General features: G+C 44.3%; 1 protein-coding gene across 1 annotated transcript; it reads right to left on the bottom strand.

Moving 5' to 3' along the window:
• Positions 1 to 3,839: 3,839 nt before the first annotated feature.
• On the bottom strand, positions 3,840 to 13,166 carry tnfsf11 (TNF superfamily member 11). Its single transcript, XM_033616368.2, has 4 exons — positions 12,735 to 13,166; positions 10,696 to 10,731; positions 6,485 to 6,611; positions 3,840 to 5,740 (listed from the first exon to the last, which is right to left on the bottom strand). Exons 1-4 carry the CDS (start codon positions 12,933 to 12,935, stop codon positions 5,301 to 5,303), a joined length of 804 nt encoding a protein of 267 aa, XP_033472259.1. The 5' UTR covers positions 12,936 to 13,166; the 3' UTR covers positions 3,840 to 5,300.
• Between the last annotated feature and the right edge of the window lie 1,666 nt (positions 13,167 to 14,832).

Raw genomic sequence — 14,832 nt, 5'->3', positions numbered from 1 at the left:
CTCTGGTGCTGCTTATTGGGGGAAAACACCCTGATATATTTTCCAACACATGACTTTGTTTTTCTGAATCAACAGCTCCACCTCTGAGCTGAGCGAGAAGACTGTGAAATAATGTCTGATGGTGATGAAGCATCATAAAACTGTAGAAGACATGAATAAAGTCTCCCATCTGTTCCACTGCAGCTCGTCTGCAACGGACCGTCATGGAATATCTGAAGATCTGGAGGCAGGAGCAAAAACACAAGTCAGCAATCCATTTTATGCCTTGTAGTAGTTAAAATCCATACACTCTGACATGGACTGGCCCGTTGCGTCTCAGAGCCAAAGCCCTTTGTGTTTTTACATATGTAAGTAATAAAAGAAGCCGGTAAGTTCTGCACTTCTGCCAAATGAGCCTGTTTTATGAATCGCTGAGTGCAGCAAGCAAGTGAAACTCCTTTGTCTGTGTCTGTGTGTGTGTGTGTGTGTGTATGGATGTGAGTATATGTGTCGGGTGAGAGTATGTGTGTGGGGGTGGGGGTCCAGTGGACGCCAAGCTTTCCATAATGTTTACTGACACAACACATTTTAATGGTTTCTGTCCAGCGCCAAAAAGAATTGAGAAATCAAGTCACTTCAAACGGGTGGCACACAACGGAAGTCAACTGTTTACACGTATGGCTTCAGCTATTTAAATCTGAAACTGAGCAGCCCTATGGACACCGCAGCCGAGCTGTTTGTGTGGTTACACAACTCTGTCAAAGCGTTGTTTGTTAGTTGTGTAAAATAGTTCTCTAAAAGACAACATTCTTCTCAACAATCACCCTTAAAAATATATTTCGTTTCGTGATTTAAAGGGGACCTAATATGCTTTTCCTTATTTTCTGTCATATATATATATAAAGCTACATGTTCAGATGTTCATATTAAATGTGGCCAAAGTTTCAAATAGGTGAACTTGTGTAAGTTTGACGGCCTCCCAAAAACCTTGATTTTGTCAATCCCAGAGTGTATTCTGCTTAATAACAGATAGCGAGGTCACTACCAGAAGTAGGACAACCATGAATGGCAACTTGTCAGTGAAGATTCTCAGTCATCCAGGTGATGGTAATCGTAAGTGCTAATATCGTAGACAACTGGACTTGCTTGCTTCTTGGATGAGAGGCGAAATGTCTTCAAGAAACACAAGCAAGTCCAGTTGCCTACGATATTAGCACTTACGACAACCATGAAGATGATACAAAACAATCCTGAACAGAGGTAAGGCGACGTTAGCCAAAGCAGCTTTCCAGACCACTTCCTATGAGATGAGAACGGCCCCTACGCTAGTCTGCAGAGTTCAGAAGAGACAAAACAGTACAACTTTTAGACATCAAACGAGAACTGAGGAGAGAAAACGACAGACTGGATGAAACGGAGGGAGAATGGATGGAATGAAGACCGTGCATCAAGCAACATCGATGCTAATCAAGAAGCTAACATAACACCAAGCTAATCTGGAGGCAAGGCTAATAGGCCAGGTGGGTCGAGCGCGGAGAGATAACTTCAGGATTTACGGAATACCCAAAGAAAAAGAGGGCACCGACATGGTTGGATTTGCTCAAAACGCAGCCTGAACACTATTCTGGACACTCTGTTTCCAAATTGCTGATGTCAGCTCATGACAAATTTCTTTAAATGGACACATTACTGCAACCATTTACAGTAAATACACTGCTACATGTAGCTACATGCTAACGTCAGGGAAACGTGTAATCTTGGTTGCTGAGGTTGTTAATTTCTGCATGATTAGGGACCATAATCCTGTTGGAACATTTGCAGTGTGAAGATTTTACCTGTTCCGCCGGGTCCCTCCCTCTCATGTTGTGATTGGCTAGTACTAACCCTGACCATGACCGTCATTCAACAGATACGTTACATATGTTGAAACTTTAGGTCTCTCAACACACTGTGGTTAACGTGTAGTTCGGTATGGGCACAAAACCCACTTCATTAAGGGAAGGTAAAGATCATATTTTGGCTTTAAACACTCATGTTTGGTGGCACAAAAGCTGCATGAAAACACAGCGATGACTCGGTGAAAACCAGGTTTGGTGCCTCAGATGCTGCTGGAACACGCCGCTGGAAAATGTTGGGATATGTCTGTAAAACACTTCCAGGTGCAGTGCCACAAATGCAGCTAGGAAACACAACACAGGGTCACCAGGAGACAGCTGGTGTTGTTGTTTGTTGGTCTGCAACTAGGCAGGCGTCTCGCCCACGTGACATGGCATTCACCATCCACTTCACTTCCTGATGACAAAGTCAACTTGTATAGTCACTTAAGAAACGTTGATATGATACTTACAAAATGTACAATGTCACGTTCTTGGTTTGCAGAAACGTACAATGCCAACATTTTCTACATTTTTCTCTTTTCTTCTAGCGTATGACTTCCTGGTCCCGTGGGCCGCTCAGATTGGTGACAACTACAGAGACGTGATCCAGGAGCTGCACATGGGCTTAGACAAGATGAAGAACCCCATCACCAAACGCTGGAAGCACCTGACCGGCACGCTCGTCCTTGTCAACTGCCTGGGCACCCCGCTGAGCTCTGCCCTCAGCCCCGCCGCTCAGGACAACTATGGCAACTATGTGTATGACATCAAACTATTGCTGCCTCAAAAAACGTTTTAAACCTCAGAAAGAAATTTTGATAAACTTTTTCGTAATATAAGAGAAAGTTTCCGAATGAGCCACCATGTTGGTCCAGTTTGGAGCGGACAGCCCATGTGAAAGTGCCTTGTCCATCAAGAATCCAATGCTGGGAAGCGTGGCAACCCTTCACACCCCTGTGTACACACACCATAACCATCTCCAACCTGTCTAGCCAATCAAGTCCTAGTAGGGAGGGGCTATGCAAAACACCCTTGGGAGAAAAAAAATGTGGTAGACGCTGAGATACCTGGAAGACCTGGAAACGCTGGCCAATCAGAGCAGACTATATATTATATACTGTTTCTGGCAATAGATGCTCCTAAATTATACACACTGAACTTTTAAAGCTGTAAACATGTCCTAGTAGAAACCCAAAATACAAGTATGAACCTGTAAATGCATATAATAGGTCCCCTTTAAAATGCACTGTCAGTGAAAGAAAATACGGCAGTGAAAATCATGTCAGAAGTAATCAGCTCCTGCTGCACCTCAGCCAAGTGTTTCTCTTCAAACCCCAGATTTTATTTCAAACACTCGGTACCGTTTGAACAATGAGCTGAGAGCCGTGTGAGGTCCCGGCGTACAGCACAGACGTGTGAACCCCAGCCATTCTCTGGCCATATGCTGGTGAACGCCCAAGTACAGACAATAGAGGAATTGTTTGGCTTCGGATCCAACGTTAAATCTCTCTCGCACACGCCGTGGGGCTTCATGGGAGACCCATCGCCACAATGATCAAAACGGTTTACACACATCGCAGCCGAGTAATGAAATTCTCATCATTATTCCCATCCCATGCAGTCTTCTTGTTTATTCTGCAGGTCGCTCTGCGCTGTGGTCCAAACGTCTGCTGTGAGTTAGCAGCGCGGCAGCAGCAGTGGGCGGTTTTTCTATACAACCTATCTCTGTAATGAGCTGGTGGGCTGCTCTGACCGGGGTAAAGGAACAGCGTGAATTCACTCTTTGGCCGTAGTGGTGTTGAATTTTCCAAAGATTGTGGAGATTATCAAATTGCACGTCACAATAATATTACAGTCAGGGTGGCCTGTTGGTCAGGTTACAGTGCAAGGTGGCTGCCGTCTAATCCTGTGAAGTTTAATCTGCTTCACCGCAAACACCAGCACCAGCCTGAGTCAGGTAATGTCAATACACATCAAACACTCTTTACAAAAGTAGTTTTTTTTTATTAAAACATACACAAACATAAATAAAAAAAACACTGAATGGAAAAACTATCAGATGGAATCAGATGAAGATCTTACAGGTTTGCTACAATCTTGTAGAAGAAACAATATATCCATATTGCTTTTGGCTAGGCAAGTGCACACAGAATTGTCAAAATCAAGATACATAAATATGAAATTTAAAATGAAGCCCCTGTGTTTTAATAACAAAAAGCGTGTCTACTATTTCCTCTAAGTGCTGCATAATGAATGTCACACAGACATAAAATATACATGATTTTAACAGCCGAAAGGTCACTGTAACAATGACCTGTCTCTGTACTTCTATAGCTAATAAATAAATATTTAGTGCATATTCCCATTTACCTCACTGACGAGCCAAATGAAAAACAAAATTTAAGTTAAAGATGAACCAAACTCAATTTGGTTCCTCTAGTTAAAGAAGACAAAGAGTCCATTTGTGTCACTTATGGTCAGACAGTCCAGCTATCTGCATCGCTTGTTGATCGTCATAAACATGACAAACAGATGTCATTTCCTCCTCAGTCCAGAATGACATTGTCGTGTGATCGCCTTCAGTGAAGCAGGCCACTCATTAGATTTCATCAAGACAGAAAACTGGATAACAAATGAGTCTCTGGAGCACACACATGACCTTCTTTTCCAACTGTTGCTTTAAAAAAACAAAGTCAAAGCGAATCTTTCATAGCATTTTAAGTTCAAACGGTGCCTTAGAGATTCTGAGGGTGATATAACTCACCATCTAACCGCCTATTTTTAATAATACCGTTGAGTTACTTACTGTGAGGACGCCTCATTGCCTGCCTTGTTAACACTTACAAAACCTTTCAGGAAAACATTTGTGCATTCGCTGCCGTGGGTCAGAGGCATTATTTTTATCCTGTGATAATCTGCTAAGTGCAAGCAGATGCCCGATCAGTGGCAGTGTTCTTTTTGGTCATTTTTCCCAACAGTCAACACTGATAAATCCTTTCTCGCTGCACTCCTTGCCAACAAACTTACTTCCTCAGTTGCTCCCCTATGGTTTGTTTAATTAGTGCATAAACACATGTCTGTGCTTAAGTCTGAATGTTGTAATCTGAACTGAAATGTATTGAAATTTCACAACACCAACCACAATACTTAAAAAAAGAAAACGTCTAAAAAAAGAGTCCAGTGCTAGTTTGGATGAAGTCGAGAGCTGTGGGTCTCATATTGTTGGAGGGGAGGGCAAGATGATTTTTTAAGAGATGACTACCCTTTCCAAATTTCTCGTAAAGGACTCCAAGGCTGTTTGGTGAAGAGCAATGTAAAAAAAATGACACATGAACAATAAAAAAAACACACTTTTTTTGAAAAATCAACATCATAAATCACTAACAGTGGTTCTTTGGCATATCAAATGTTCAGTAGCATGTCCGCTCCCCACGTGTTTATCTTTCAGTTACCCAACTTTATGGCACCAAAATACGTCCCTTCTCCCTCCAGGTCCAGCATCCAAGCGTTGGACACGTTGACGTACAAGGCGTCTCCCTCGTCCAGCCGGACCCCTCGGCCCTGCTGGGCGCAGTACATGTTATAGCTCGTGTCGTTCCATCGCATGGTGCTGCCCGTCTTCATCAGCATCACAGACTTGCTGTTCTGTTTGATGCTCTCGTGGTAGACGTACTGGATGAGCTGGGTGTTGCTAACATCCACGGGCGGGACCTCTGCTTGACTGCTTTCCACCGGTCCATCCTTGTAGTAGCGGAAGCAGGTTTTGGCGTAAATATAGTAGAAGCCCGACTCCATCACCAGTAGTTTCCCCTTCTGGTAGCCCATTTTGTGGCGGTATCCGTGCTCCTCGTCCCAGTCGATGAGGATGGCGTTCGGCTTCCCCTCTAAACAGCAACAAGGGCAGCACAGGTTTGGTTAATCTATGCATTTCTTTTTGTTTGTTTGTTTATCACAGCTAAAGAAATAGGTTCATAACTTGCTAGTTTCAAAGACTGGACTCCTTCAACTTAGTGTCTAATAGTCACACCCATCCCTACGCTACGACACCTTATTATGGATCCCACTGTGTGCTGTGATTGGATACTACTCATCACGTTGATGCATTGAGGTTGGAAGCAGTTAGGATTAGGGCAAAGAGGTCATCTGTTGCTGTGTTTCCTGCAGCTTTTTAGGCCCCAAACATGGACGTTTATTAGCGATCCCTTGCTCTTTTTCTAGCAGGGATAACGCCACAGAAACTTACTGACACATTGCTGTGTTTCCAGCAGGGATTGTGCCCCAAAACACAGACATTTTAAACTGAAACATGATCTTTTTTGTGCCAAAACCTAACCAAATATTAACCACAGCGTTGTTGAAACATTAAGTTTCAATGTATCTGCTATATATTAACATGCAAATGAAACATGGCTTCCAGAAACTAACAATGCCAGTATTTTTCTGGCGATCACGCTGGGCAGTTACTGGCTGTTAATATTTAGAACCAACTAAAATCTGCAAAGTTTGTGTGATGCAACCAGTTTGATTAAATGCTACTCAAGTCCCCAGCTAGGTTAATAACCCATCTAGAACTTAGGAGAGAAGTTAAATCAGATATAGCTAAAGGCCGTTGATTTAACTGCACTCACTCTTGGAGTTCTCCTGGGGCCTTTTGATTGGTAGATGAACTGACGGCAGGCTCTCTTTTGGAGTTTTGCACCGTCTGTTTTTCCTCGTGTCCTTCAGAGCGTTCAGCACCGGCTCCGTCTGCACTTCCTGTGGAGAACAGGGAAAAAACATTAAGCAAACGCTGACTGACAGAGAGGGAAGGTCAAAACATCACTTGTATCTTTCTGTGTGTGTGTTATCCGTCTCTGAAAAGATGCCCAATTTGAAACTTACACCCACATCAGTAAAGAGACATCAACAATTAACCCGCACCCACAGACGGCTTTTTCTTTAAAGGCAACAATATGGTTTTGACATATTTCACCGCAGCTTTGTTCAGCTGTCTCTTCGAATAACTGTCTCCTCGTATGGAATGGTGTGTGTGTCTGAAGAAAGTAAGTGGATGAGCATACATGGACTGCATGTCTGTGTGTATTATCCATCCTCTTTGGCCAGCCTGCTAACGTCTTATTACACTCGCGGTTGTACTCGGGGCCGGAGGCTGCGACAGGGAGGCCTCCTGGTGAGTGTAACATTTCAGATAGATTGCGCTTCTCACGGATTTGGCACAAATAGTATCTGGACTGTATTCAGCCCCCGAGTGCTGATTCTATTCAAGGCCGATGACGGACGCCATGCACAGTCTGAGCCGGGCTGTCCTCCTCAGGCAAGACGGAGCATATACACTCAAGGAAAACATGGTTTCCAAGCAAGTAAACAGTCGCTGCACCGGAGCTGCCAACTCTCTTACACATCTGGCATGAGATTAAAATATCAGGCGTGAGTGTTTTGCTTTCAGCCTCTACCAACCATGTGAAACACACACACACACACACACACACGAGAGCTAAATGAAGCAGCCTCTTTGAAGTTGTAAAACTTTGTTAGCTGCTTTGAAAAAAGCTTTGCAGCGCTGAAAGTGAGGCACACTTTTTGGATGCAACTTTTAAAATAGTACATCTATATTTAGGTGTGCATGTGTGTGCAACGGATACAATTAAATGTTGTAATTTAGAAATGTCAGTCAAGTGTCAGTGGAAGAATTATTTACACTCAACTGATTGAGGTTTGATTACATCCTCAAAGTGTTTTATGGTTTCAGTAATTTCCTCTGATCCAGTAATCTCAGGTATCCTTGCAATATAATCTCACCCTGACTCTGAGCCAAGACCCCACCCCCTCTATAAAAAAAAAAAAAAAAAAAAAAAAAGACGAGGGAATGGAGAGTGTCAATTTGGACAGGAGCACACCAATTTAAAACACAGCACCTCTGAGCACAAACACTGCCACACACTCCAAATAAACTCAGCTCCAGAGCCAATCCCACCAGCTCCATTAACATGGTTTTGCAATACTGCACCTGTGCTGTGCTAATATTACTGTCAAGTATTTATTCACAGCCCAAGTCCAGACAAATTTGCACGGCGCTCAAACTAAGATTAGCACCGTCTGTCCTCCAAAAACAATTTGCTGCACAAACATGTTTATGGCGCAGCGTCTTGGAATGAGACAGGGGTAAACAACGTCTTGCCAGGGCTACAAAGTAATTGTGAACGCGCTCCCAATTGGCCCTACATTGTGGGATCTATCTTGATTTGTGGTGAGACCGCGACATACCTCTTTAACCAAGGAGGAGAGATTATTTAAACAAAGCAGCTGCAGCTTGGCAGCTTCCTGATCTACAGTGTGATCTAGAATTAAAGCGCTGCACGGTGACAACTGCTCGGCGGCAGACAGAGCTGCTCCATGAAGGAGAAACATCTGCTGTGATATGTACATGCAGCTACAGCTGATCTGATTTCTCATGCTTGTTCCTGGAATACCACAGTGCATGCAGGCCTCACTGCAGCCCTTTAACTACACACCACATACATCACTCAGCGTCTCCATTATGCTGATGAGTGGTTTCTGAGACGCTTCACGAGAACAAAAGTCCTCTCACTCAAAGCTTGGCCACCAAAGCAGATTGTCTCTTTGTGTTTCATGCTGCATCAGTCAGATCCCCTCCTCACACAGTTGTACAGACCTCCACAGACTGTAAACATTCACATCACGGTGTCTGATTCATGATCCTGTGTTCTCACCACTCCCGAGATCTCGCTGACCACAGCCCCAGCCCGCTGCAGGCCCCGGCCTGAACATCCTGTCTCACATCAAAGCTGGACTGCAGAGCTGACAGCTGTCCACTGAGGCCTGCTCTCTAACAAATCCCCTCAACTGTCAGTGGACAGTACCGGCGGTCTCAGGGCTGACCCTAACACAACACAGCGTGGGCCAAGTGGACCTGTCACCCTGACACCTCATAAAGCTCCCAGCACGCCTCTCTGCGCTCCATGGGAAACAGCCGAGGGCTAACGACACAATGAGCTGCTCAGTCCAAGACAGGCTGGGTGGTTTGTGTGAGTACTCCACCAGGGATACCCAGGGCAAACACAAATACATAATTTCAAAGGAAATTAAAGCATCATGGGAAACCAAACATTACTGAGGCAAAGCTTTTTAGTCAGTGTTGTTTTACTTCCTGGTTCCATGGTTTTTTGCTTTCACTCGGCAAAAACCTGAGCCAGAAAATGGGCGGCGACCTCCGAAAAGGGATTAGAAAAAAAAAAATGACTTCAACAATTAAGAATTTTATAACTCCCTCACGCTACTGCTGATCACAGAAGGAAAACTCTGCAACCACTGACGCCAATGAGTGACTCACTAATAGCCGATGCAGTAAACTACTTTGTATGCACGGTGTCAGCAAGCATTAAGGGAGAAGCTATCTGACCCTATATCAAAAGGCAGAGAGGTGTTTTTCCTGCTGTGGTCTGACCTCTTCTGAGCCTGTGTGACCACCTACAGTTTGCATTACAGGAGCTGTGGTATGCACTGAAAACACACCCATGGGAAAATCATGAAACTGTCACTGAAAACTTGCAGATGATTATCGTATTTCTCTTGAGCTGCTTAAACTCCTCTCTTTTAAAAACACCACCTCATTATTGCACGTACTGTACTTCCCCCTGTGACAGTGACAGCAGGAAATACCTGGTGTGCTGCAAAACATTCTTGAAGCAGATCGCTGTTGGCCTCTCAGACATTATTTTTGGCTCCGTGCAGACTCTAAAGCCCCTGAGGCAATTTGTGATATCTGGCTACAAAAATAAAACCTGACGAACTTTGTTTCACCAGTTTCCTTTTAGTGGCGTGTCAAAGATCAATCAATTAACCACTGACATTAAAGGGATAGCTCAGATTTTTTAAGTGGGGTTGTATAACGTACAGTAGATAACAGCAGACACGCCCCCAGTTTGGAGAAACAGGTAGGAGTCTGACATGGAGGCTAAGCAATGTGCTGCTGTGGAGGGGCCAGCGACAAAATTGATTTTAGCCACCGAAAAAAATCAATATCAGTTTAAGTGTTTGCCATATTGAGAGTATTTTCACTGCTTCACCTTTCTGTCAGACAGCCTGTTCAGATGGGAGACCCATTAACAGCTTCAGTTCCCCATCTATGCTCTCGTCAAAGCCACCAGACTTCATTGAGAAAAACAGTCATTTTAGCAAACTGAACACAGGAGCTGCTGGTCTACTGCTGCTTCAATCAGTTGGTTAGTTTGTCTTACTGCATGACTTTGGTGAATCTGAACCAACTCTTTTAAACACCAAATTCATACAATGACATGAATGAAATAGCTGATGGAGGCAGCAGTCGACCAGCAGCTCCTGTGTTCAGCAATTTTAAATCACTGTTTTTCTCAATGGAGTCTGGCTTTGAAGAGAGTGATATAACAGCTTCATTTTCCAGCAGTAAATCACTGTCTGGCATTAAGGTAAAGCACTGAAAATAATCTCAATAGAGCGTACACTGAAACTGATATTGATTTTTTTAGGTGGCTAAAATATATGTTGCTGACCCCTCCACAGTAGCACATTGCTTTGCTTCCATGTCAGACTCCAGCCTGCTTCTCCAAACTGACTGACATCTACTGTATGTAACTGTCTATTTAGGTCTGTCAAAGTTTAATAACAGCAATAAGTCAAGATGTTTTGCACAGCAGGAATGTTGCTATTAATATCAAAGACCTCAGGTGTGTGCATGTGTCGTAGCAGGAAGGAAATCAGTTAAAATGCAATCTGTCTGAGTGGACTGTGCTCCAGTCACAGGGTGTGTGTGCTGCTGGGGTTAACCAGGGGTCAAACTCACCTCTATTGGCCGATGTGGAGCTGTGGACAAATCTACCTGCAGACAGAAACACAGGAGCCGAGGTCAGAGAGGTCAATGTGAAAATAAAAATCATTAACAAGCATGATTTGTTGTGCGAATGTTTCCCTGACAGGTGTGGGTGGGAGGAATATTTTACAAAACTTACAGAAAGACAAGCTGCAATTGGATTTGTGTGTGTGTGCGTGTGTGTGTGTGTGTGTGTGTGTGTGTGTGTGTGTGTGTGTGGGAGGTTAAGTTATTTTCCACATGTCACTCTGCATTCCCCCGCAGCAGGCAGAAGTCAAAGTGATTTAGAAAACTGAGCATTGGTTCTCATTTGCGGGGCTGTTGTCTCCGAGCAGTTTACAGGCTATTACATTATAAAGTGACCACAGGGCTGCAATGCGTGCACACAACCGGGTGCACAACAACAAAAACACACACTTTAGCCCGTGCTGTAATCAGAGCAGTGTTTCTAAACCTCCTCCAATCAGCACATTCCTGTACGCAGACACGGCGCTGAGCAGATTCCAGCTCTCCTCACCATCTCCAGGAAGTTGTACAGGTGTTGGGGGTAGATGATGGTCTGGTGCCAAACTTCTTTCCACACACAACCGACTGACTCATGTTCAAAGTGCTACCATATGCAGCTGACATCGAATACAGAGGAGAGTTGGCGTGTTAATCCAAAGCGCAGCTGACCAACCAAAAGGAATCTCATGCTGCTGGGTATTCGAGGAACGCGTCTATCACTCCCAAAAGATCTGGAGCCGCATCCCTATCATCACACCATCAGTCCCTCATGAAAGTCTTATTACACAAATATGATCAAACGTCTCTTCGTGTTTGTCTCCTCTTCTCTCTGGGTTTTTTTTACTCCTTTGCCTCCTTCCCTTTTATTTGGTTTTCTACCATGGCCCACATCCAGTGAATAACTAGCTACTACCACACTGCAATGTGTTTATGCCAAAGACAAGCCAAAGAAATTTAACACACAAACACTGAGGAAGTGACAGAGGCGAGCAAAGGGACAGACAGAGATGCTCCCCAGGTGAACTCCCAGCATCCTGACAGAGCGGAGATGCGGTCTGCTCTCTTGGCTTGTTGAAACATGACAATTATTCAACTCCAAAACCGCCATAAAGTTACAAAAACAACTGCGGCAGAGCTGTAAATGTTTTTTTTCTGGGTCACAGACACGCAGCCTGCACGATGGCAGAGACAGAAAGCAACGGGCCATGTAGGACACATATGTATCCTGATTGTGACTCTGCAGCGAGTTCGAACATCCAGTCCTCGCTGAGCTGTGCCAAACTTTTCTCCTTGAGAAACTGCTCTGCTTGTGCTCACAAGTTTACAACTTATGACACATATAAATTACAAATAAAATCCCCTGTTGGCTTGTAAACATGCGCAAGAGGAGCTGCAGCCTCAAGTGAAAACATCTGTATTTTGCAAACAAGACGTCTTGCAGAAGATGTTATCACTTCAAAACGGATTCGCGATGCTTTTGAATGGAGCTGCAGCCCCTAGAAAATATCCTGCTGAAATAACTAATCCGCGGAGATGTTATCTACAAGTCGAGGTGTTTTTTTTTTTCACAGCAAAGGGAAGACGTGTTTTAACTGCGTGCCGCCGGAGCGCAGCGCCTTCAAAGAGACGCCGAGAGTGCACGATATGTTGGCGCACAGAAGCGCAGAGCTGGCTCCATGTCGAGGCTTTCTTCTTTTCCTTTTTTCTCACATGTGTAGATTACACCTACTTTACTTCTAAGAACACACACCGCCAACTTTATAGAGAGCTGGGAACTTATCGGGCACTTTATGGCATTATAAAATTGCGCAAATGTTGCTGGGCTGTGTTAACCCGCCTGAAGCCCAGCAGAGAACTGTTGACTGTGTTTTTAGATAAATATTTACGCACAGAACCCAAGCCTGAGTAAATACACGCTGACGACAGTGGGTGACTTTGCAAAGTGTGTCATTGCGCACTGGAAATCAAACCCCGACGCGGACCACACAGTGTCACATTGAGCTTACCTCTTGCAGATAACCCGTCAGGTGTAATAAGATCGCCACGCTGGAAGCCACCTGAAGCAATCCCATAACAGCGAGGGTCCCGAACAGGAGCGGCCGGTAAGTGGGTTCTGAGCTGTGCGCCGGGTGGAAGCGGTGCTGCGCCGCCTCGATGTCGACGGTGTTCCGCAGGTAGCCTCTGTACTCGCTGTGGGTAGCTGCCATGATGCGCGCTCTGTGTGTGCCGTACAGCCCCAGGCCAGGTCCCAGACTCAATGCAAGGAAGGAAAGAGAGTGTGCAAGAGTCCCTATAATGAGCGGTGGGTGGGCTGAAGGAGCTCGTCTCTCTGCAGCCAATCAGAGGGATCCGGGACTCGGATAGAGCGACGGGAAACACTGAAATCAGACTGGCAACCAGTTCGACCTGAGCGCACGACAGGTAAAGCGAGCCCTTTATGGCTCCACAGGCCCTTTACAGGAACGCATTAACACGTGATCCACCCCCTCTGCGCGTCCACACCCCCGGTGACACACTCATGCACTGAGGCTGAGTGTTCACTACAGCAGGGATGCAGTGGTGAATAAATCAAGTGATAAGAATCAGCTTCTTACCATCAGTTTACAGCCTGTAGACACTGAAACTGATCATTTAGGTCAAACTCAAAAACAAAAGTCACTAAATGTTGCAAGAAAATACATAGAAACAAAAGTTATGATGAAACCATCACTGATGAACCAGAGTTTTAAAGGTCCAGTGTGCAGGATTTAGGGAGAAATGTTGGCAGAAATTATATAATAAGTATGTTTTCTTTAGTGCATAATCACCTGAAAATAAAAAGCATTGTGTTCTCTACCTTAGAACGAGATGTTTACCACTACATAGGGAGCAGGTCCTTGTCCAGGGAGATCACCATGTTTCTACAGGAGAACAGATAACCCAAACACTGGCTCCAAACAGAGCCATTTACCACAGTGAGCAGCCCATCTGTGACGACAGCATCTGAAAACACTGATTTTTTAAGCCATGAAAATACTTTATTACTGTGTTTAAATCACTGTTTTAGGTTGAGACCTCTGCAGATAGTTTCACTCCCCATAAAAACCGCCTGAACTTCTCTCTGAAGAATTAAGATTTAAAGGAACAGTGTGCAAGATTTGGGGGGATTTAGTGGCATCTAGTGGTGAGGATTGCACGCTGCAACCAACTGAAACGTCTCCTGGTTAGAATTCCTTCAGTGTTCGTTGCTCGGGAGGTTTTTACCGGGAGCTGAATTATCCACAGAGGTCTCTTCCTCTCCAAATTAAACAGACCACATGATTTAAACCAGTTAAAAGACTGAATAAAAGTTTCGTGTCACAAATCAGTGTTTCTCCAATGCTGCTTGGCATGTCGGAGACGCCCGCTAGCCTGGCACCTGCTAATCTGTGCGCACGTTTTTACAGATAATCCACAGAGGTCTCTTCCTCTCCAAAAGAAATGGACCCAGTGATATGAAACTGTGAAAACACTGAATAAAGCAGTTGGTCCTCTCCAGAGCCAGAGTTTGCTTTGTCCGTTCTGGGCTACTGTAGAAACATGGTGGTGCAACATGGTGATCTCTGGTGATTATACACTAAAGAAAACATACTTATTATATGATATTCCATTTCTGCCAATATATCCCCGTAAATCCTCCACACTGGACCTTTAAGCTGAGCACATAGAGTCTTTCCAACTTCAGCAGATGAATTTTAAAATAACCTTCTTGTAAAGTGAAGCTCAAACATCCAAGTTTGTGATGTAACTTCATGCATCTCAGTATTATATTATTATATAATAAACCTAGATTGATTTGATTACTCTGGCAGTTTGTCACATAATTCTCGTTGTTAGCTCCATTTGTTTAAACACTCAATAAGTGATAACTCATCTGTGCGGAGGGGGTGGCAGCTCAGGCTCATAAAAGCTCCAGAGTCAATGGTGCTTTGTGTCCTGCTCAGCTCTCAAACATATCAGACAAAACCAGATTTCTGCGGAGAGACAGTGCAAATTCATTAATAATTAGCCCACTTGATCCATTGACCTTATTGTTGTCATGTCAATGTGGAGAAGCATGGAGCTGTTGTGACGCGTGATTGATGT

Source organism: Epinephelus lanceolatus, chromosome 14, assembly GCF_041903045.1.
Source record: "Epinephelus lanceolatus isolate andai-2023 chromosome 14, ASM4190304v1, whole genome shotgun sequence".
NCBI lineage: Eukaryota > Metazoa > Chordata > Actinopteri > Perciformes > Serranidae > Epinephelus > Epinephelus lanceolatus.
The sequence above is the reverse complement of the archived record's forward strand: the minus strand, read 5'-3'. Positions and strand labels throughout refer to the sequence as shown.